Here is a 24586-nt window from a genome sequence, read left to right as displayed (position 1 = left end):
CCCAGGAGACATCTCCACAAAGAAGCACTGCTGAATGCAGGCAGGAGAGCACCCACGTCTCCACCGTCACAGCGAAGCCCCGCAATAGGCCTTCGACCACACAGTGTCCTCCCTCACACTGCCTCAAGATGGAGTCCGCCATTACTCAAGACAGGCAAGAAAGGAGTTGCACACTCCACGTGGCAGGCCGCCACAGCAACATGTGCTCCAGCGACGTGTGACCGGACGTCACGTCACCCAGCAAGCAAGGAGCGCGCTGGAGCAAAGGCAGAAGCCAGCACCACGACTGCGCCGCCTCGAGGTCCAAACACAACGCCCTCGAAGAAAGAAAAGAGTGACAGCCCTGTCACCCCAAAAATCGAAGGAACACAGGTGGGCTGAATAGACAAACAAGGGGAGAAGACCGAGGACTCACAGCAAGCCAAGAGCACACCCTGACACACCAGACAGCCACCAAGGCGGACCGACGTCCCTGGACACAGCCTCATGGGTGAACCAAATGTAAGCCGCAGCAAGCGCCAACCGCGTCTCATCCTAACGCTTACCCAGGCGACCATTCGTCCCCGAGCATCGGCAGTCTAAGTCAAGCGGCATCCTTGCTCCTGTCCGCAGATGCCACGGGTGCAGATCAGCACAGAGTGTCCGTCCTCACACCGCCTCAAGATGGAGTCGGCAGTGGCCCCAAGCCAGGCAAGAGAGGATCTCCACACTCTATGTGTCAAGCCGCCACAGACACTCCACTTCAGCAAGGCAGAAGCACATGGCTGCCAAGTCCCTCCTGACATCCAACACTCCCAGCAAGTCACCACCACCTGTCATCCCGAGTGACCACATGGCTTGCAACCACCATCACGCCAGCCATCAGCACCGGCGTCAAACAACACCACTCCCAGAATATCGGTGGACTGGAGTCCGACACTGTTGCCACACCAGCCGACTAGAAGAAATCAGAAGCCACCTGTGAACCTGGCCTACCCTGGAACCGCGGCAGCGAGTGCTAATCTTGGCCAAGACTCATCCACCCGTGAGAGTTGTGCGTGTGACCAAGTAACGGCTCCTCAGCGGTCCTGCAGCTGCCCCCAGAAGGCACACAAGCGGCCCCCAGCGCAGCCCTCCTACAGTCCAGCAGCAACCCCGACAACGGTCCTCCCCAGGTGGGAGAGCGAGAAGAGACATTGCCCCACCGACCGGTTACTGGTCACAGCCAAGCAGCCAGACAGTCGGCCCAGCAACACCTCTGTGAATTCTCACTTGGGACTCCATCCATGTTCATGACGCTACTCACTAAAAGGAACTGTTTAGAATTAACCACAGACCATCACCGACGTCAGCAAATTGGAAGCCATGCAATGACTGCAAGACATGTCATCGTCAGCGAACTAACGGTCTGCAGCAGACGTCTCCAAGCCAGCGGTCGTGTCCTGAGCCCCTCAAGTTAAACTACGGGTGCCCGCTGAGAAAGTTCTGCTGCAAGCAAAGTCACCAGCCCATGTCTCATGTCGTCCTGCCACCTGACTCGAGAAACTGATGGACCCTGTGGTATTTAGTTAACTTTTTGTTTTGTCCACACAGGTTGGACTAACACTTTGTTTGTTCCTCAATAAAGTTGAGGAGGAATGTAATGTCCTGCGGGACACGTTCTAGTGTTCCGCAGGAATCTAGACTTCCAGCCACTCCCTTGAGGGCTGGACACACTACACCCACACACCCATCCATCACGGGTGTCACGAGTGACTTGACCCCGCTAATAAAAGGGCCCGGGGGGACGTGCTCGTGGCCAGTTATCTCACTAAGCTACAGCATGTTAATGTCCGTCATTCAATGCCATGTGGGCCTTAGGCCCAATATTACAGTACCCACTCCAACCGGTGATAACTAAAAAATCCCATCAAACCAAAATGAAATCTCGGTTTGATCTACATCAATCTAAGCAGGCACACTTCAAAGGCAATCAATTTATTTGAAAGTCCTTTCATTGGAAGATGTCAGATCTATTGCAGTTTGCACACAGATTGATGTTTCATTGAAAACTATTTGAGTTTTTTTCATTGATGGCTCCTTCATAATTGGCATTTGGGCTCCACCCTTCCAATTATAAGCAAAGGCCAACATGTTCTGCACAGTTTGTGTGACCAAACTAAGGGCAAATTGAGGATTTATTTATAAAGGAAGTTCGAGAAAAAATGGAGGAATTCACCAAAAATGAGAAGCTATTATAAGAGGGCAAATTGATGTATTTTACGTCCAAAGCTGGTGTGTGAGTGATAGTGCATGCCGAGCTAGGAATACATTCTGCTGATATTAGTTTCTTTGTGCCAAAGGGTGCATTCTGCTCTGGACCTTATTTCATGACTCATGTGTAGAAGTCCATAATATCTTAAGACATCATTTGGAGGCTATTTGAGGCATGAGCCTGCTTTTACTGATGTAAGCATAAGAGAAGGTGTGCTCTATGTGCGTTAGGGATCTCTCTAGCTATTGTTTTTAAATCGAAATATAAATGTATTATTGATCCAGACCAGAATACACACATGTGTCAGGCTACTAACTTTAAACTCCTTCTCTCAGCTATCTGTGCACTTGGAGGGTTATTGATTTATAGACCTTCAGCACCCAGGGCGCCTTTTTCACAAGAGATTAAGTAGCTTCTAGAGTCGGTTATAGTAGAGAAGTCGCGAACAGTCCTGGGAGACTTTAACTTTTATCTAGAAGAGAGGGACAAGTCAGACTCTAATACTCTCATCTAAATGCTTGAGAGCATGGGTTTTGCCCAATTAGTAACAGCTCGACTCACAAAGCAGGACATACATTGGATGGTATTTTCTACAATAATTCACAAATTGCTTTCCAACATACAATACCCATTTGTTGGTCAGACCCTAGTGCAGTACGGTTAGACTTCCTCTCTCCAGCATTGAGTGGGGAACAGAGACCCCCTCACTCTCCTAGTAAATTTAGAAGCCGGAAAGTTATCTCAGCCACCACTTTGATCAACACCCTAAAAAAGATTCCCTGTACTGTTCAAAAGGACCCTAATCTTGGGGCTGAGGCTTTTGCCACATGGTTCAAATTCACAGCTAACATAGTGGCAACCCCTAAATCATATATCCAGAAAAATGCCGCCCCTCAGCTCTGTGTTACAATGACAAAATCAAACGATTAAAACAAGTTTGATATTGCACGGAGCGCGCTTGTAGACGTCCGCTAGAGGAACAGGATAGAACATTATATAACGCTATTGTTAAGGATTATAAATGCGCATTAGTGGAAGACAAATCCATATACTGTATGCACATAATTCATAACTCAACATCCACGAAAGAGCTGTTTAAGTTGGTACAACAGGTCTCATCCTCCCAATCTATGGCAGAACCAGAAACATCACAAACTTTCTGCAATAAATTAGCTACCTTCTTCCAAACAATTCACGGACATATATACCGACTTTGATTCACACCCTGAAATGCTCATCATAACTCCGGCAGTCAGCAGTCCCATCGAAGATGCACCTCTGTTGCCTGGTAGCTAGAATAGAGGCCTCATAAAATTCTCGGACCTCACACCACCACTTCTTGTACAATATCTTATGAGAACGCACTCGGGCTCTCCTATGGAGGCGTGTCTTCCTGCAATCCTCCATATGGCTGCTGACACCATAATAGAACCCCTTTGTAAATTAATTAACAATATCATTCAATCCGGAATCTATCCCCATACTTGGAACTAGGCCATTATTAGACCTCTTTTGAAAAAACTAATCTGGATCCTAGAGACTGCAAAAACTACTGTCCCATTGTGGAAAAGTAAATTTTGTCATGTTCTGTGTCCCTACGTGTCATCCATCATATGTTATGTGTGCATGATTAAATATGCATATGTACTCCCCATGTCCGATTAATGACGCAATTATAGTTGTGTCCACCTCTGGTATGTCATTTCCCAGTCCCCGTGAATACTACGAATATCAGGCTTATGTAAAGTAATGTTGCCACGTTTCTCAGTGTGCACGTTATTTCATTATAAAGTCCCCGTTTCCAGGCCTCAACAGGGCCCGGACATCAGATTTAGCTCCTGTCTCCTGAGCCTCGCTGAGGAGCGATCCAGCCCCCACCTGTATCCTCGACCTTTCACTTACTTCCTGCCTCGCAGTGCCCGGTGCAGCTTGGCTCTGCCTCTGAGTCTGCCAAGACTATGTTGTGATTCCAGCTATCAGTTTAGTCCTCCTTCTCTGCATTCCTAAGCTACTGAACTGCATCAATAGTTTCCGTCATTGTCTAGCCTATGCGGCTCCATGGTAAGAGAAATACTGTATTTAATGGTCATTTAATATTCTTCATCACGCACTACATGTAGAATAAATGCATGCTCTAGTCTTAGAGTCAGTTAGCTTTTCCCCTCATGACTTCTAGTTTATATCAACATGTTCCCTAAACATCAGATACTAGATAGGGTTTAGGTACATGTCGCTCCGACCCTCCAGACTTCAGTCTCTGCTCCTAACACAGAGTTCATAGCCCCCAGCTTCTCCTCGTAACACGTCATTACCAGTTTGCGCGCACCACCAGGTTAGAGGTCCCGGCTCCTTAGGTAGCCCCCTCCTATGTTTCCGCCCATTCATGACATATTCTGTTACGTTTGCATCACATGTCTGAGTTACACCTTCTTTTTACTCTTATCTTTCGCGACTGCTACGCGTCACGCCTTCTGCTCCACCCACTGCTACGCCTACTGCAATGTAATGCTATGTGTTCGCGCTATGTATATATGCTCATGTATTGTTATTAAAAGTTAGCGCGCTCATCCCAGATCCAGCCCCAGCAGCTGCTGGGCCCTGTCATCCTATTCCTATGCAGGTTGTCCTGTTCCTGTCCTTATGCTGTATTAAACCTGCAAAACTCCTACTACCTCGAATTTTGACTCTTATTTATTGAGCTATCTGTTATTCATTCATTCATTCAAAAATAGATCCGGTATTATTTATTTATATACCACATAATGGCGCCCGAACAGGGACTTGCCCTTTCCCCACGCGTCGGTGAAGCCACGCCGACCCCCTGACCCTCTGCAGTCGTGACGGAACTCTTCTGCGCAGTGGCAGATATTTCTGCTCAAGTATCCCTCAGGCCCACGGAGGAGACGGAGGAGGCGGTCCAGCATCCAGACGAGACGGTGGAGGAACGCGGCGAGTCCCGACCAGAGCCCAAGCCAAGAGTCCAAGGTCCGAGGTATCCGGAGGTCCACCCGTAACTGAAGTCCGAAGTTCGAAGTTCGTCGTCGTAACAGTCCAGTCCAGTCCGAGGCCTTCCGTTCTTGCTGCCCGGTGAGTACCGTTACTGGGGTGGTATCTAGACAGGGTCAATTTAATTGACTCTGGTCTGTGGGTTGGTGGTACACAGTCCCACAAACGAAGTGTCCACTTCGGTGGATGCGGGTCCTGACGTGTCTCTTTAAGAGACCGGTAAGTTTCGTACTGTTTCAGCAGTGCATCTAGTTTCTGTTCTAGTCAGTTCTGTTCTCGAGAAATTTCAAGTATTTTCAGGTGGTATTCTGTTCGAACTGTTATTCATAATGTTCTTCATGTATTTTAATGTTGTGGTATGAGTGCGACGTGATTTCGTGTTTTCATTGTGTATTGTATTATGTCCAGATTACAGTCCAGTCATGCCGCTCTTCTCAAAATTACGTCAGTTAAAAACTAGAAAGGGTCTGCTGGAAGCAGCAGTTCCCGTCCCGCCCAGGGACAGTCCAGGTCACTTTATGTATCAGAAACATGGCATAAGTGCCATATTGTATCTAGATTTATGGGTAGAGTATACCAAACAGTTAGAAGAAAAGTATAGATGGCCCGTATCGGGTACATGGGATGCCGAATGCATCATGCGAGTAGAGGAGGCATTATGGAAAAAGAAAGCCAGACAATCACAGAAAGATGCCATCGAGTTATGGCGCAAAGAAGCTCATAAAAGAACCGAAAGAGAAATCAGAAAGTCAGAACTAAGTAGAGAATCCCAAGAACGAGCCCAAGAAAGAGAATTAATCGAGATAGGTGAACGAGTTGGAACTGAGCAATCAGACAGACAGAGGAATGCCCTCATTAAGGGTATGTATCCTCTTCTTGCTGAGGGCTTGCCAAAAGCGACCCCAGAGGCATCCAGTAATTTTCCGCCACCATTAGTTCCGACCAAGCTACGTCACAAACCGACCGCAGCTGATATTTTCATCTCGTCCTATTTGGACGACACAGTCCCCGAATATGCAAATCCTGTTCGCGCTCCGCCAGTCCCTGTAAACCAGGTAATTCCTGCTCCTCCAGACACCGGGGTGCCCTTAACAGCCCCCCCGGGTCAGTCCGCCATACAAGTCCAGCCCACGTTACAATTACCCACCCTGCCAGGACGAAAAGCATCAGTTGATGATTCCAGTTTAGGGGCCGCAGGAGGAGGTCTTCCTCAAACTCCGCCGCCATACAAGCGTTTATCAGCACTCGAATTACATGCTCAAGCATCACAGCGTACTCCCAAGAGTAATAAGTCTGTTGCAGAAATCAGGCAAACCCTTAGCGAATGTGTCTATGACCCAGTTCCAGGCGAGTTTAATATGGTTTTATATTCCGTACGCGTAAGGAGAGTGACCGAGTATCTAGTCACCCTGCCGAATATGAAAGAAGATCTAGACAGGATATATCGTTTCATCCGTACAGGGGATGACCCACAAAGTATTAGTGATGCCATGTCTCAAAGGAAAGCCGAGATTCAGCGCATGATATTAAAGTTCTTAATTAACTGTCTAATAAGAGAACAGGATTACCCGTCTAAAGACCCGGAAGAAATGAAAACTCTAACAAAGTGGAGTGATAATATAGCCGAAGGAAAGCACAATACCATTGGTGCCATGGAAAGTATGTACAAGAAAATTCGTAGAGAGATAATAAAGATACACGAACAGCGTAAAGCAGCACAAGTAAGCGAGAAAGAAAGTACCTCTGATCCTGAAGAGGAAGACGACGAGAATACTGCCAGAATAGCGTATGTAGGAAAACCTAGATTTCCAGATCGCCATTTACGTCTAGAACACAAGCCAACTTTCCATCATTCAGCACCAGAACAAGGTTCCCTAGAACAAGTATTTCAAGCTACCGATCACATTCTGAAATCACGAATCGGTTATAGTGAGTTAAGTACTATGCATGAACAGGAACTAGTCCGATCAGCAGTCAGATGGATTACTGATCCTACCACTTTTCCGGACGAAATAGTGGCACAAATGTTTCTGAAAATGCCCCCAGCCGAGCAGCGACTGGTGGGTATGTATATGATTCAGCACCTCATTACTCTGTATGAGGGTCAACATTCTGATCCAGGCCCGTTACATGATATCCTGAACGAGTTACTCCAGTACAGATGGAGAGGTCTAGGTACCGATTTAATTAGTGTCATTCTAGAACAACGCCACAAATATAGAACATTCTTGAACCCGCATTTTGTCCATGTCTCACCCCCAGAAAGTAAATCATTCTACATAGACAGACAGAATCCGTTACGAGAAGTCCACCCAGTCAGAGGAGCGGGTGGCGAAATGCAGCGAGTGTTTGTATACACTCCGATCACAAAGATGGAACTCCTCGAAATGAAGAAATTAATTCCCTGTCATGACAAAGATCCAGCAGGGTTCCATAGAGAATTAAAAGACATGCTCCGTATGGGAGAATACACTTACCCAGATATCATTAAAATGTTAAAGGTTCTGCTACCCGCAGGGGTGTATGAAAAGCTAAAGGAAAAAGAATGGGAGGTGGGAGAGAAAAAGATAGATTGGGCAGTCCTAGAAGCAGAAGATAAGATACGTGTACCAGGTACTGGTCTTGGAGAGAAATGTAAAGAATTACCAGAATTATTAATTCAAGTTTTACCCAGATTATTAACAACTAGAAAAGAAGACTGGGATGCAATCTCAGCCTGTAAACAGAAACAAGATGAAGATATTAGTGATTTTTATTCTAGGTTTGAAAATGTTTCAGTATCAACAGTGGCCTCAAGACAAGTAGTGAGTCATACCCTCACCTTTTTGTTACTAAATTAGTTGAGAATTCAAGCCCACAAGTTAAAAACCGAGTTCTGAAAGTCGAAAGTACCTGGCAAGCAAATACTCCGTCCCAGATGCTCCAGATGCTCCAGTATCACCAGAATAGAATCAGAGAAGAGCAAGAACACGAGAGAAAACGTATGAAAGACACGAAAATGAAAGTGCTAGTTGCACAATCTGTTCCTCACGACAGTCAGAAGAGGGGTCCGAATCAAGCCAGTCATCCTGCAGCACCCGTTAAAGGGAACTGCAATTATTGTAAACAGCCAGGTCATTTTATAAATGAGTGTGCAGTTCTGAAACATAACATAGCTACTGGTAAGACTAAAGAAAGACCACGTCCGCCTAGACAAGAACAAGTTTCACAGACTCCTCCGTCACAGAATGCACCACAGACAGTTACAGCACCGCAGCCTATTGCTGCAACCCAGCATGTTACATCGCAGATGTACCAGTATGCACAGTCTGAGTATCCAGAGTACCAGCCATATTCATGAAACAGCCTAGAGAGGGAGGTAGGCTTGCCTCTCATCGAGATACCTGTAGATCAAGAAGGTCCCTATGTTCACAGTCAAGTATTAGGGAAAGACAGAAAGTTTTTGATTGATACAGGGGCAAGTAGGACCACAATTAGTCATGCCGAAGTTCCAGGGGCTCCGCTCTCAGGCTCAAGAAATGTTTCCCTTGGATTTTCAGGAAAGCCTATCGTTAATGAGATTTCAAAGCCGGTCACTCTAGAAGTAGGTCCATTGTCCCGCACTACTGATCTGTTACTTACTAAATCATGTCCAGAAAATCTATTAGGCATTAAAACACTGAAAGAGTTAGGTGCAGTTATATGTTGTTCCCCAGAGGGAATACGATTGTTCCTACGTGACTTTAAGGGTCACTATGTATTACGAGATTTTGATCCCAGACTGTCTAAAGTTCCGCAGCATTTATGGGCGCAAGGTCCAACTGATGTAGGTTATATGCAAATCACACCCCATCGTGTGACTCTCAAACCAGGTGTAGTGTTACCACGAATCAGGCAGTATAGATTGCCACCTGAGGCTGTAGCAGCCTTATCCAAAATTATAGACGAGCTCATGGCTCAAGGAGTAGTTGTAGAAACTGACTCCAATGTATGTAACTCTCCGATCATTCCAGTCATGAAACGTACTGATCCAAATGCACCCCCAGTATATCGATTAGTGATTGATTTACGGGAACTTAACAAATGTATTATTCCTCAGTACCCAGTTGTCCCAGATATCTCTTCCCTATTGACAGCCATTGATTCCGAAGCCACGTTCTTCACTGTCATAGACCTCAAGAACGCATTTTTTAGTGTTCCCATTCATCCAGACAGCCAGTTTCTTTTCGGATTCTGTTTAAATGGAAGGAGCTATATGTTCACACGCGCTCCTCAAGGTTTCACAGAAAGTCCTAGTATTTACAGTCAAGCACTCAAGAGACAACTAGACAACATTCACATGCCAACTGACACTGCCCTGCTCCAGTATGTCGATGATCTACTGATCACAGCCCGTTCTGAACGTGACTGCGAGCGAGCGTCACTGACGGTTCTGTATTTCCTAGCCGAGATGGGGCACAAGGTGTCCCCTTCGAAGCTTCAATTCTGTGTCCAGCAAGTGGTCTACTTAGGACACTTACTGTCCAAGAGGGGTAGGCAGTTGACACCAGACCGTATCCAGTTAATAGCGAGTCTTCCCCAGCCCAGAACCCAGAAGGAGGTACGTGCCTTTATTGGCCTTACTTCTTATTGCAGACAATGGATTCCTCAGTATGCATTTCTAGCCAAGCCACTGATACAGTTAACGACACAGGAGGCAGCCGTATCGACTGTCCTCCCTTGGACATCTGAACATACACTTAGTTTCAATGAGTTAAAGAAAGCCCTATGCCAAGCTCCAGTTCTAGCTACACCGAACTACAGTAAGCCTTTTACACTTTTCGTCACAGAACGTGAAGGTACAGCATTATCTGTTCTCACACAAGACCAAGCAGGACAATACAAGCCTTGTGCTTATTTTTCTAGCACACTAGATCCAGTCGCCCAGGCTCTGCCTGCGTGCCTCAAGTCAGTTGCAGCCACAGCACTAGCTATCAGACAAAGTGATTCCATAGTTCTAGGACACTCCTTGACAGTACAAGTCCCACACTCCGTGGAAGTTCTTTTAAACCGAACACAAACACAGCACTTGACAATTGCACGTTTAACAGGTTATGAATTGACACTGTTTCAGCCACACATAGAAATTAGACGCTGCAACGTCCTGAATCCTGCTACACTGTTACCATCAGCTAGTTCAAATTCTGCCACACATGATTGTGTGGAAGTAGTCAACATTACGACAAAGCCAAGACAAGACCTGACAGACATTCCGTTACCAGATCCTGACCTGACACTTTATGTGGATGGTTCATGTATGAGGACTAGTACAGGAGAACTAGTAGCCGCGTATGCAGTGACTACTGACACCGAAGTTATTGAGACACACCGTATTGATACCCTGTCCGCTCAAGCAGCAGAGCTAGTTGCTCTGACACAAGCCTGTATACACGCCAAGAACCTGAAAGTTAATGTTTACACAGATTCACGTTACGCATTTGGAGTTGTACACGACTTTGGAGTGCTCTGGCAGGAGAGAGGTTTCATGACTTCTCATGGAACCAAGATTCAGCATGGTTTCCTTATCCAAGCTCTGTTAGATGCCATACACTTACCGACATCTATCGCTATCATGAAATGCAAAGCACATACGAAAGTTACTGACATTATTTCTCAAGGTAATGATCTAGCAGATCGCACAGCCAAGCTTACAGCACAGACTCCAGACATTCCAGTTAACATGACACACACTCCAGATCCGACTACATGTATGACCGTTAAGGACCCTACTCAAGATGTCATAGATATCCAATTACATGCTACTCCCGATGAAATCAAGAAATGGTCTGAACAAGGAGGGGTCCAGACAGATCAAGGATGGTTAACAAAGGGTAGGACCGCATGGTTTCTCCCCGACTCTATGGTTCAAGTCATCATTAATACCGCACATAGTCCAGCACATTTAGGAGAAAAAGCAATGTTAGACAGTATCCAGAACATTTGGTTCAACAAGCATTTACGAGCTGCAGCCAAGCAGAAAGTCCGTACCTGTATGATATGCTGTCAGTTTAATCCAGGTAAAAGTGTCCCGGTGGAACAAGGGGGATTCCAGCCTCCTGACCACCCTTTTGAGGTCCTCCAGATGGATTATATTCAGATGGAGCGATGTCGAGGTTTCAAGTATGTCCTTGTAGTTGTATGCGCTTTGTCCAGATGGACAGAAGCATATCCAGTCCCAGATTACACAGCCGCGACCACTGCCAAGCAGTTGGTTCGTGAATTCTTCCCTCGATATGGACTCCCTAGAGTCGTATATTCTGATAACGGTCAGCCATTCTCATCTGAGTTGATGAAGCACGTTTCCCTGTTGTTGGGGTACCAGTGGAAGTTTCATTGTGTACGCCATCCTGAAGCAGCCGGTCTAGTCGAGAGACATAATCAGACTCTGAAAATTCGAATTGCCAAAATATGTAAAGATAAGGGTGTGGACTGGCTAGTAGCTCTGCCAGTTGCTTTGTTTTATATGCGCATGGTCGCACATTCCAGATCAGGTCTGTCCCCGTATGAGGTCGTATTCGGCCGCCCCCCTAACATGTGGGGTACTCCTAGACCCCGAAGTATTACTGATGTTTCATGTAATATGCTGACAGATTACCTAGCTTCCTTGATGTCTGCCCTCAACTCATGTCGTTCACAGGTTGCCGCCGCATTTCCAGACAATACCGAGGTGGCACCGCATGAAATCGTTCCAGGTTCGATGGTGCTCGTACGCAACTTTGACAGATCAAGTCCGCTGGAGCCACGTTGGAAGGAGCCCCGTCAGGTCCTCCTCACCACCCGCACAGCTGTGAAATTGGAAGGACGCCGCGGCTGGGTGCACCTTTCGCACGTCAAGAAATTCTACGGATTGAAACCGGTCTCTAAGAACATTTCCCAGGATATCAAGACTTGTCAAAACATTGTTCCTAAGGACTGTCCCGCAAATGACATTGACACAACCCCTCCCCTGTTAGAGAAAACTCCGCAACAGGAGTATAAACAGAAACTAAGGTCTAGTAAAATAAGTCAGTCAGTTTGATTGTCTAAGTCCTCCCCTAGGTGAAACGGTTAGACTGTTTCTGACATGTATAAAATAGACCCCCATAGTGAGAGAGTTAGTCCAAACTCAATCCGATGTATCGTTTTTCTAAGTTTCATATTATTTCTCAGCCTTTTGATATCCTGCACTAGTTACGCATTTTTCCTGTGTTTTCCAGTTCCTCATGTAAATAAGCCTTCTAATGTTACAGTAGAGCACACGTTTAGTGATCTGCCTCCTCACGAATATTCATACCGCCTCGCTATGCGTGACAATACATTTATCCGCATGTTGCATTATTCACATCAAACCAGCAATGCCACTAATTGCTGGGTGTGTGGTCGACTGCCCCCTTTCCAGACGTCAAAGGGAGTTCTGCCACTTTTTCCTTATCCTTTTTCACATAATGGTTTGTGTGGAGCATGGTCCACGTTAACGTCATCCTCAACAGATATGTCTTTTCTTAACAGTACATGTTTCCCAGACAAGCAAGGTCTCCCCCACAGAACAGGTTTAGATCTAGAAAATGAAGTGTACAATTTAGGTAACTATTCTTCGAATTTCATGGTCCTGAATGTTCAGTCTGATACTACTCCAGACTCACCTGCTATTTCAGTACTACCAGTCAAAGGCGAATTATGTGTCCGTAATTATGGTTCTGTACACGTAGGACATAGTGATTGTACTACTATTATCCAGTATAGTGACAGTGGGAAATCTATTTTTAAAGCTTCACGTCATTCTTATTTTGTTTGTGGACAAACTGCATATGTTCGTCTGCCCCTCGATTGGGAGGGAACCTGTTACATTGCCTTCCTACTGCCACCTGTTTTCCTAGCCCCACCTGACTACCATAGGAATTCCTTCCTAGTACATACTAGACACAAGAGAAATCTCCCGATTGTCGATTATACTGAAACTGCTGCAGAACAATTCATTGATATTGATAAAGGTGTTTTCCCTTATTTAGGTACAGTTGTAAATAGTAAGCTAATCCGTAGGTTAACAAGAACCCTTGAAGCTGTAGTAGATGAGACTGCCTCCGCTTTAGGTAACTTAACCGAAGAGCAATCCTTTATGAGAATTGTTGTGCTCCAGAATCGTCTCGTCCTTGACGTCATACTGGCCGATAGGGGCGGGGCCTGTAGAGTCATCGGATCCAGTTGTTGCATTTTCATTCCAAATAACGCGCCGTCTGTTTATTCAGCTATAACCAGACTCCATAAAATAGCCCATCTATTACACCAGGATCCAGGCACCTGGACATGGTCCGGTTGGTTCTGGAATATAATTTCCGCCTGGGGATGGAAAGTCCTGTCCTTTCTAGGTATCGCAGTAGCGATCATATTCAGCTGCTGTCTCTGTATACAATGTGGCCCTGCGATTTGCGGCATGTGTGCTACCTCTTGTATTCCTAGTCCCAAGCCCCGTTCTAAATCTCGTTCCAAGACAATTCGAGATGAACAAATGGTACTGTATGAAATGATAGATGGTATCATGAATATTGATGTTTCCTGATGGAAACGTAGTGACAAGGAGGGAATGTGGAAAAGTAAATTTTGTCATGTTCTGTGTCCCTACGTGTCATCCATCATATGTTATGTGTGCATGATTAAATATGCATATGTACTCCCCATGTCCGATTAATGACGCAATTATAGTTGTGTCCACCTCTGGTATGTCATTTCCCAGTCCCCGTGAATACTACGAATATCAGGCTTATGTAAAGTAATGTTGCCACGTTTCTCAGTGTGCACGTTATTTCATTATAAAGTCCCCGTTTCCAGGCCTCAACAGGGCCCGGACATCAGATTTAGCTCCTGTCTCCTGAGCCTCGCTGAGGAGCGATCCAGCCCCCACCTGTATCCTCGACCTTTCACTTACTTCCTGCCTCGCAGTGCCCGGTGCAGCTTGGCTCTGCCTCTGAGTCTGCCAAGACTATGTTGTGATTCCAGCTATCAGTTTAGTCCTCCTTCTCTGCATTCCTAAGCTACTGAACTGCATCAATAGTTTCCGTCATTGTCTAGCCTATGCGGCTCCATGTTAAGAGAAATACTGTATTTAATGGTCATTTAATATTCTTCATCACGCACTACATGTAGAATAAATGCATGCTCTAGTCTTAGAGTCAGTTAGCTTTTCCCCTCATGACTTCTAGTTTATATCAACATGTTCCCTAAACATCAGATACTAGATAGGGTTTAGGTACATGTCGCTCCGACCCTCCAGACTTCAGTCTCTGCTCCTAACACAGAGTTCATAGCCCCCAGCTTCTCCTCGTAACACGTCATTACCAGTTTGCGCGCACCACCAGGTTAGAGGTCCCGGCTCCTTAGGTAGCCCCCTCCTATGTTTCCGCCCATTCATGACATATTCTGTTACGTTTGCATCACATGTCTGAGTTACACCTTCTTTTTACTCTTATCTTTCGCGACTGCTACGCGTCACGCCTTCTGCTCCACCCACTGCTACGCCTACTGCAATGTAATGCTATGTGTTCGCGCTATGTATATATGCTCATGTATTGTTATTAAAAGTTAGCGCGCTCATCCCAGATCCAGCCCCAGCAGCTGCTGGGCCCTGTCATCCTATTCCTATGCAGGTTGTCCTGTTCCTGTCCTTATGCTGTATTAAACCTGCAAAACTCCTACTACCTCGAATTTTGACTCTTATTTATTGAGCTATCTGTTATTCATTCATTCATTAAAAAATAGATCCGGTATTATTTATTTATATACCACACCATTTCCCTGCTCCCCGTACCAGCAAAAATCCTGGAGATGCATCTTAATAAACAGCTCATTGAACCTACAGAACACAATCATGGCTTAATGATTCGCAGTTTGGATTTAGGAGGCATAATGGAACAGAAACTGCTTTAATATCAGCCATTGATTACATCAGGCGCACAGTGGATGAAGGACAGTGGGTAGTGCTGATCTTCTTGGATCTGTCAGCAGCATTTGACACTATCCTCCTACTCTGCTGCTGGACAGACTACCGTGTCTTGGCATCTCACATCAAGCACTAGCCTTCCTGTCCTTATTTCTGACAGGGAGATCCCAAAGGGTGAATTTAAAATCCTTTCACTCAGACTCCTATGCTCTACCTTGTGGAGTTCCGCAGGGATCATCTCTGAGCCCTATTCTTTTCAATCTGTATGCGGCACCCCTTGCAACTGTGGTCCATTCTTTTGGATTGGAGGTGGTGTCATATGCAGATGATACACAGATTATGGTTACCATCCCAAAAGGGCTGGGCTCATTGTCAGAAAATGGTCTTGGATGCATGACCAGAGTGGCAAACTGGATGTCTGCTAACTTGTTTAAACTTAATGGGAATAAAACCGAAGAGTTGATATTTGGATCAGGGGTATCTAAGTGGAACAGTAGGATGCTGCCCTACCTCAAGCAAAAAGGCTAAGAACCTCAGAGTACTGATGGATATTGAACTCAGCTTCAATATACAAGTGAATCGCACCATCTCTACATGCTCCTGGCTCAAAAGGATGTTAAAAAAATCTTCCCTTTTATCCAACGACCAGCTTAACCCCTTCGATGCGGATGACAAAGCCAGCTCGTCATGGGCGTTACATGTGCTACGCGGATGACGAGCTGGCTTTGTCACAAACCACGCGATTTTTAAATTTCAGCGCTCAGCGGGAAAACCCGCTAGCGCGGTAGCGGTTAAATACAGGTAGCACTGGCCTTGGTAATATCAAGAACTAATAACTGTATTGCTCTGTACCTGGCTGTTAATAAGAATTTGCAGCACAAACTCCAGGTACTGCAGAACGCTCTGGCAAGACTCATTCTGGACATTCCCAGAAAACAGTCTGCCAGGAAGTGTCTAGAGTGCCTGAACTGGCTCCCCATTGAACAACGCATTAGTTTCAAATCTCTTTGCATGGTTCATACATTGTTGTATGCTCCCTACCCATGAAGGCTTCAGACTATGTTCAATTGGCATTCTCCCAGCAGACCACTACGTTCTTTGCTCCAAATGCTACTGGCGGTACCAAGAACCCAAGAAGAAGAAGTGGGGGGACCGGGCATTCTAGGTGGCAGCAAGCAAACTCTGGAATTCCTTACCCCTTGCTCTCAGATCTATTCCCCTTCTGTTCCCCTTCAGAAAAGCCCTCAAAACCTGCCTTTACACAGTCTACTTGCTAGCTGGAATTTTATGTCTTTTTCTACTTTCCTGGGTATGTACGGCTGACCTTTAGCGCCTTGATGCCTTCGGGTGACTTCTGCGCTTTATAAATATCAAATCAAATCAAACCTGTTGAATAGCTCTGTAGTCCATGGCATTTGGTTGTGAGATCTGAGTAATTTATTTCTTCCTTCTTCTCACAATTTTAAGTAGATTACTGTTCCTATAATAACACTTCTATGTTACTTATAAAGGCATGATGGTAAATTGAAAGGAAATCTGAGGCCTACATGAAGAGAGATTCTTTAAAAAGAGGCGGTGCCAACTTCTATTCATAAGTTGCTACCAATAAATGTAAAATTGTTTCGCTATTAGGCAATTATTTGGAAAAGTGTGCACAAAATACTCCGTTTGTCTAATTTTTTCAATATTTCCTCTGATGATAAATCCCTCCAGCTGTGGGTCCTGCACACACAGTTTGGTCTTTGTAGCTGCACTCTTTTCGTTTGTTCAATATGCTCTGGATTTTTGAGCACACCAGTTTCAAATTTTACCACACGCCTCTTTTAAAAAAAAAATTGGGAAGAAAAACATTTCTGATTTTAGAATAAACTGCTTTTCAAATCCTGCGCAATTATGTCATTTTGTATAATTATCTAAATATTTTTTATAAATACCTTTAAGACTACCTCTCACAAATCCTGGCATTTCCTTAACCTTTAAACACACCCAGCACCCAAATCCAAGCCTAATCAATTTAGCCTGGGCCTGACATAACCCTGAGGCCGACCCTTACCTTGACTTTGACCCCAAACCCTGAAAATGAGGTGTGCCCAACCAGGGAAAGCTTTATCGCTGGTGGGGCCTAAACCACAAGTGTTTTTTGGTGCTCCCCACCAACATACATGCCAACAAACATGATTCAGGCGAGAGACTCTTGCTTTTCAAGGAACAATTTGCCTTATTTTAACTGTCTACAGCCTGAAATAGAAGTCAATGGGAAAAATATACTCTCCTGATTTTGTTTCAAAATCTCCCTCTTTCCAGGTCTTCACATGTTCAATTGTATGCACCAATAACATAATCCACAGATTTCCACCTGCTAACAGTGACCTTCATCTTCCATAGCACCTCTCTCACATACATTTAATTTGGTTTAAAGAGCAACATACATAACGTCATAACCTATGCTATACCGTTTTTATGCAGCTCTTTGATGCCAGTTCATGAGTCAATGTTCTATATTAGTATTGTAACTTATGAACTGCTGTAACAAAAGGATCTTGTAGCAAAAGCAGCAACCAACTGAACTATCCACATAAAATACAGTTCTGTGATCTGCATGGTATGTGTTATTTGCAGCAGGCATATTAACCGTCTCGCCACTTTACAAGGAGTCAAAACTCCACTAGAAAAAACACTCAAATTTCTCTCCAGCAGGAACATTAATAATCACCAGAGTTCTCTTGACGTTTTTATTGCTGCCTGAAAACTGCTGGATGCACAAGAAAGTCTGTAGCAGGTGCTTTTAAAACCATATGTTATTTCTAAACACAGCACCCCACCGCCCCCCCAGTGGTCAGTGGCAGGTGAGGCTGCACCGGTCTTACCGCCCTAAAGCCGGCCCTGACCACAACCCTTTCTTAATCTATTCTTATTGTATCTAGTAACTTAATCCAGCCCGACCATTAACATAGTCGCTCATCCTTATCCTGGTGCTAAACTAACAGAAACCATGACCTTAACCTACAGCTCTACAAAACCGTAACCCCAAGCCAAACCTGACACCAGACCTGAACCTAATTTTCATCTAGTCCCTATACTGACAATAACCAACCATGCTCCTTTTTTGTATGTAAACAACTGAGAATTAAGCACAGATGTTGTGATTTTTTAAAAAAATATATACGCATCGAGTCCTAAATACATTTTACACACCGAGCACGTGTCCTTTCACTACTGTTTCCCCCTTTAGCGTGCTTCTGATTTCAAGAGAAACTGGAGTTCTTTTACTTCTGCTTGTCACACCACTTAATGTAGTAGTACTCTGTGCTGCAGGTAAACCGCAGATGTGGCCTAACGACCAGAGCTGCCATCTAAGTCACGTAAATACAAAACATGTTGCATTACAAATGCTATAGGTGTCACATTCGCGAAAGTTATAACTATTGGCATTGTAAATGACAAAGCTATCAATTTAGCTATTTTAAAAACCAACACATAAATAAAATGTTTCATTTACAAGACCAATAGCTACAACTTTTCTAATGCGAGACCTATTGCATTTCCAATGCTTGTTTTTAACATTTGCGTTGACTATCTCACACCTGCCAATTTGTGAATTGTTTTCACTGTGTGAGGAGAGGGTCGTGGCCATGAAGGGAACGGGGCTTAGCGCTGAGCACAGCCCAAGACAATTCTAAATCCACAGCCCCCGCTCACTCAACCAGCCCCCCCCAAAAAAAAATATCAAAGCTTTTAAGACTGCCGCCTCATCCAGTGATTCATCTCCACCCAACTTGTAATTTGGACATTTCCGACCAAAATGCTACCAATCACTTAATTTCAGTTCCTTTTTTTTGTATGAAAACATTTAATTGAAGAACCATTTCATAAATTTTTTTTTACTACGAAATCAAAATCACAGAAATACAATTGAAAGTAGGGCGATAAAATGAGGAAGAAGGTCAAGTTTGTGGTTAGAATCATGTTGGAGATTCAGAATCATGGTAATGGCTATGGTTGCAGGTAAGGCGGGGTCATAGTTAGGGGTTGGAAAGGGTCTAGTTAAGTGTACAAGGTCATCGTCTGGGTTACAGTTGTGAGATAGCAAAGCTGCCAACTCTAGGGTCCGCCACCCCGGAAGAGCTATTGACTTTAATAGGTAGATTCACTTGAAAAGGATGCATTCTTTTTGAGAGGTAGTGTAGGAATGTTACCAGATGAGCTGTGGAGTGTGTTCTTTTACTGTATAGTTGAAAATTCTTTGTACTTGGTATAGTCTGTGTACAGCTAAAATCTATATTTTAGAATCATTTGGTTTAACTTCACCGAAAATCTTTTTGTGCATTTTGTGGTAGCACATTTGATACTGTGTGTAATAGTGAATTTCCAACTGATTATTTTAAGTTGTATTTATTTTTCATTTAAGGTGTGCTTTGTTTTATATTGGAGTACCTAAAGGTAAACAAACAATAGAATAGTTACAGAATATTTTGCTCTTTTTAGGCACCCCTTTGACCCTGCTCCCACAATCACTGACCCCCACCACGTTGCATCTATGATCACAGTTCTATACTTTTTTTCAATTCATTTCGACCCAGTGGTGGCTACTAGAGAATGGTGGCAGGGAGGGGGGGGCAGGTTAGAAAAAAAAAAATCTCCTCTGCTGTTTTGTCCACCACGCAAGGAAGCACACAGGCTCCCAGGTTCTCTTAGCCAATCACGACGCTGCTGTCTTCAGCATGACAGCAGCGTCATGATTGGTCTGAGGGCCCTGGTTCAACCCTCAGACAGGGACTGTGCAATACAGCCGGGTGGAGAACATGCGCGTTCGCATGACTGTTTGGCCAGCCCAAGACGAACAGCCAAACTATTATGCGCACTCAAGTGCCCACCACTCCTCCCTTTGCTGGCTGTGATGAAAGCCCAGCCCCACCCCCTAAAACTGTCTCAGAACAGAAAATAACATTATAATAACATTGAGGTATTATTGTTTTATTTTCAATTTTAGCGCTGCTCAAAGAGCAGTGGGGTGGTGCTCCTCTGCCTTAGCGAAAGAGCTACCACTGTTTGGACCGCTGCCTTCACCCTATATGATCAAACAATGAAAGTACTCTAAAGTTGGCATATCGGGGTAGATTTCTCAGCTCTGAATTGATGCATGTATTATAATTATGGGTACAAGTTACATATTGCTACACTGGAAGTAATGAAGCATCATTATTTGGATGACAAGGCGGGACTAATTTGCTTTGCAAATTATTAGTTAATTTAACCCACAGGTCCCTCACACTTAGAGGTAAAATATGACCAAACAACATTTTGTGTCTACCAGGTTTGGATAGGTAGTTGATGAACAATAAAGAAAATGTGTTCAATCTGAGGGCAACATTCTATATGCTAATGTATTGTCCATAGACGCTGACAAAATGAATGGCAAGAAGAATATAAAATTAGATAGCTGAGGTGGTGTAATCGCAGATTATCCATGTCTCATCACATGAGTAAACGTTACTCTGTCTTGCTTAAAAGATACCCAGGATGGAACTTTTGCATATTTGATATGTAATAAAAGAGTGGTAAGAACTAGACTTGCACATGCATTAAGTCAAAGACTGGAAACAATTAAGAATGTGATTAATTTTTTGATTTATTATTATCTTCCTCAGGGGTTGTGTGGTCAATGTCTTGCTGTGATTGATCTGTCTCTGGTGTTGTTTCTCTCTGTAGATGGCAGCCATTGTGACCAGCCTGGTCCGTCTCTTCCAACCCTCATTGGCCTCGATGGGTGACAGCCAAGGCCCAGTGCTCTGGTATGCCCTGCTGAGTCTCCGGCTGGTCGCCCTCTTCACAGCCGACAACCCTTGGTCCTCTCTGAAGCCTGACTTCACCTGCAACCACTCGATGAGTGCCTTCTGCACCACCCTCTGCTTCAATAATCACTTTGATGTCCCACTGTCCCCCCTCTGGAGCTTCAGCTTCCTGGCTGGCGTTGTGCCAGTTCTGCTCATGCGCCTGGTCCAGCGAGGCTCCCGCAAGGCTGCTTCACAGAAGAAGGACATTGAACTGATGGATCCTGTTAGAGAGGCTTCCCCCAAATCATCGACGCCGGGGCCGCCGCAGAGCACATCCGTTGTTATTCTGCACATTGCTTGCATTCTCTTCCTCTTGTGCATTGAGGTAGTCTTCCTGTGGGCTCTGGCTGTGTTGCAACTGCCCAAAGTGTTCCCTCACACTTTTCCATGCTGGGCTGACCTGTGCCCTGAGAATGTGGAGTGTGCCATCTTTGGCCGCACCGATAAGCAGATGGCTCTGGCCACTCTAGCATTCACTGCCGGCATCAACATAGTGGTCTGCGTCACATCCGCTATAATGGAGGTTGTGCAGCTGAGCAGGTGTCGGAAAAAGTAGGCCGTGTGGGAGGTTTGATAGTCACGGATTGTGGTACTGCTTTCGATGGTTACAAAATGGGTGCCTTTAACTCAACACTAAAATTGTGCTACTGACTCATGTACCAACCTAGAATCAGCAGCTCTCTCTGCTGCATCACTTACTCTTTAGGGATAAACAACTTGGTCAATTTGTGCCCCAATGCAGAGACAGGCTCTTCTCATTGCATCTTGAAACCTTGGTACTTTAGTTTGCAACACTTGAACTAATGGTGGTGACATATTTGTACAGAAAGAGAACCTCCTTTTGCATTTTATATGCACTCTTATTATCAGTGGATAAATTCACATGCCAAGTACATCAGCCTAAATGCACTGTTTGCACATCCGTTGCTAGACACAAGGCGAGAAGAAGGATGGAACCATCCAACAGACCTGTTCCAGTGCTGGGAAAGGCCTGAGGAGAAGCCATGTTACCGTCTCTGGCATTAAAAGTAATTAAGTAATTAAGAGTAATCAATTTTGCACTGTGAAATCAACCCAGATGTGACTCAAGGGTCAGTGGCGAAATGAAGCTTGAGGGCCCCCCCTTCAAAGTACATGGAGGGGCCCCCTTCAGGACTTACTCAGGAGTCCTCCAGCCAGGGTACTGCACTAATTGGGCCCACTGGAGCTCTCCCCCCCCCCCCGCCGCACTGCGGGGCCTGCGGGTGGCCTTTGTTACGCCACTGTCAATCGCACAAGACACAATGGAATCTAGAGCAAATCCAACATTCACCCCCTGCCAAGAGATCTGTGTTAAATCCATTGTTCTTTAGATCACTTCACCACCCCAGTTCAGGCCCAGCCATATGCAAATCAGTCTTGACCCTGCAAGCCAGGTTCTCCCTTGAGCGGAAACAAGCATCCTGGGACAGATTTTCAGGGGATTACCCCTCATCAGCCAGGATAGCTTGAATCCAGTGGCAAGGGCACAGCAATGCTAGGAAGCCAACGGGAGTGCCTCACGTAAAGGGCACATGTTACCACTAGTGGCAGTAAATGTCTTCGCAAGGGAGAAGGGTAGCTTAGATTCTAAGTTATGACGTGTTCCACAAAAATATAATGAAGACACATAACCATGACATAAATTCGTTTAAATTAAACCCTTCACATGATTTGTTCTGACGTAGAGTAGATTATCTGCTGCAACAACGACATTTTCCAGCATAAATTGTGTTTTGTACATATCACTTCTGTCCCACTATCCCTAACCTGCCCCATATCCCAGCCCCCCTCTAAACGTTTTTATTGCTCCAACCCTAAGCATTAACAGGCCTCAGACCTAACCAATTGACTTTCTCTAACCCTTATAATTTTTTTAACTTCATCCCCTACGGATACTTTTTGGTCCACCCCTAACACTTCTCACAACTTTATCCCTACTCTAATCCTCACGTTATCCTTCAATGTAAAACATTTTTTGTTGAATTTTATATAGCGCACTTTTGTCTCAAGGGCATTACAGCGCTGTACATGATCCTCAGTTTTCATTGTACAAGGTCAGATCCCTGTTACCCTCACAAAAGCCTTAAATGTAGCCACAATTCTTAATCCAGAACCTGACAGTAATCCTAGCTCAGCCCTAACCTTCTATATATTGTACGATACTCATTGATCTCAGTGGTACACACACATTGTTGTAATGAGTTCCCTTAAACATGCTTTTTTCATTTACATTGAGGGGGAATTCCGGTGGGAAACAACCTTTACAACGCAACTTTTACAACGCACTACCATTACAACGAAACTTTTACAACTCAACATCCATTACAACGCATGCAATTACAACGCAACCATTACAACACATGACACTACAACGCACACCACTACAACGCATGTCATTATAACTCAGTCATTACAACTCGTACCATTACAACGCATAACGTTACCATCCAACACTTACCCTACTGTTGCACCCCCTGGAGTTAGAATTGTAATTTTTACCCCTACACTATCCAACACTTACCCTACTGTTGCACCTCCTGGAGTTAGAATAGTAATTTTACCCCTACACTATCCAACACTTACCCTACTGTTGCACCCCCTGGAGTTGGAATAGTAATTTATACCCCTACACTATCCAACACTTACCCTACTGTTGCACCCCCTGAAGTTAGAATAGTAATTTGAACCCTACACTATCCAATACTTACCCTACTGTTGTATCCCCTGGAGTTAGAATAGTAATTTTCACCCCTACACTATCTAATACTTACCAAACATGCAATGTAATGTTATGTGTTGTAATGGTATGCGTTATAAAGGTATTATGCGTTGTAAATGTAGATTTTAAAATTACGTTGTAATGGCATGCATTGTAATGGAATGCGTTGTAATGGATGTTGCGTTGTAAAAAATGCGTTGTAAATGTATGCGTTGTAAAAGTGTGCGTTGTAACGTCATACATCCATTCCGGTAATATGTTCTCTGTTATAGTGCTGTTTCTATTTCTCCATCTGTGTGCGGAAATCTCTTTATTCATTTTCTGTTTTTTCCCGAAATTTGATTTTTCCATTTGGGCAAATGTGTTGTATTTGAAAGTGCACAAAATCTGAAAATATCACTACCACACTCCTCCCAAAAATGTGTCAGTGTTGTGGTTTAGGGAAGAGTAATGGCAAAAAGATCAAATATTTGAGTCTGAAATCTGCAAAATAAAAATGTGTTTGAAGTTTCATGAGTTCTCCAAGGCTTGGTGTTCTGTGCAGTTCTTCTGTGTGTTATTGTGGTTGTAAATTTTCAACAGCAGTCAACAGGTTCCAATATTTGTGGCCAAATAACTGCTGCACTTCTTGAATTTCTATGTGTTGTGGTTGGATAGTTGTGTGCAAAAGCAAGTATTGCAGAATTTTTTCCCAACCACTTACACTTAGGTAGGAGACTATGCTACACAAATAGGTTAAAGAAGAAAAATCCATTCTTGGAATAATAAGATAAAAAACCTTGAAAATCACAGAATATCACAAAATGCAGACTACAGATTTCTACTCAGTTTTGCTGCAGAAA

At 44.5% G+C, this 24586-nt stretch overlaps 1 protein-coding gene across 2 annotated transcripts in view; it reads left to right on the top strand.

Moving 5' to 3' along the window:
* LOC144768639 (gap junction beta-5 protein-like) overlaps positions 1-24225 on the top strand; it is a 141193-nt gene extending 116968 nt beyond the window's left edge. For both annotated transcript variants that reach the window (XM_078652449.1, XM_078652450.1), the window contains exon 2: positions 20880-24225. In XM_078652449.1, coding sequence (XP_078508575.1) covers positions 20880-21560 — 681 coding nt within the window. In that variant the 3' untranslated portion in view covers positions 21561-24225. The remainder of the gene's footprint in view (positions 1-20879) is intronic.
* The last annotated feature ends 361 nt before the right edge of the window (positions 24226-24586 follow it).

Source organism: Lissotriton helveticus, chromosome 7 (genome assembly GCF_964261635.1).
Source record: "Lissotriton helveticus chromosome 7, aLisHel1.1, whole genome shotgun sequence".
Classification (NCBI taxonomy): domain Eukaryota; kingdom Metazoa; phylum Chordata; class Amphibia; order Caudata; family Salamandridae; genus Lissotriton; species Lissotriton helveticus.
Note: the sequence above shows the minus strand (reverse complement) of the source record. Positions and strands in the feature narration are given on the sequence as shown.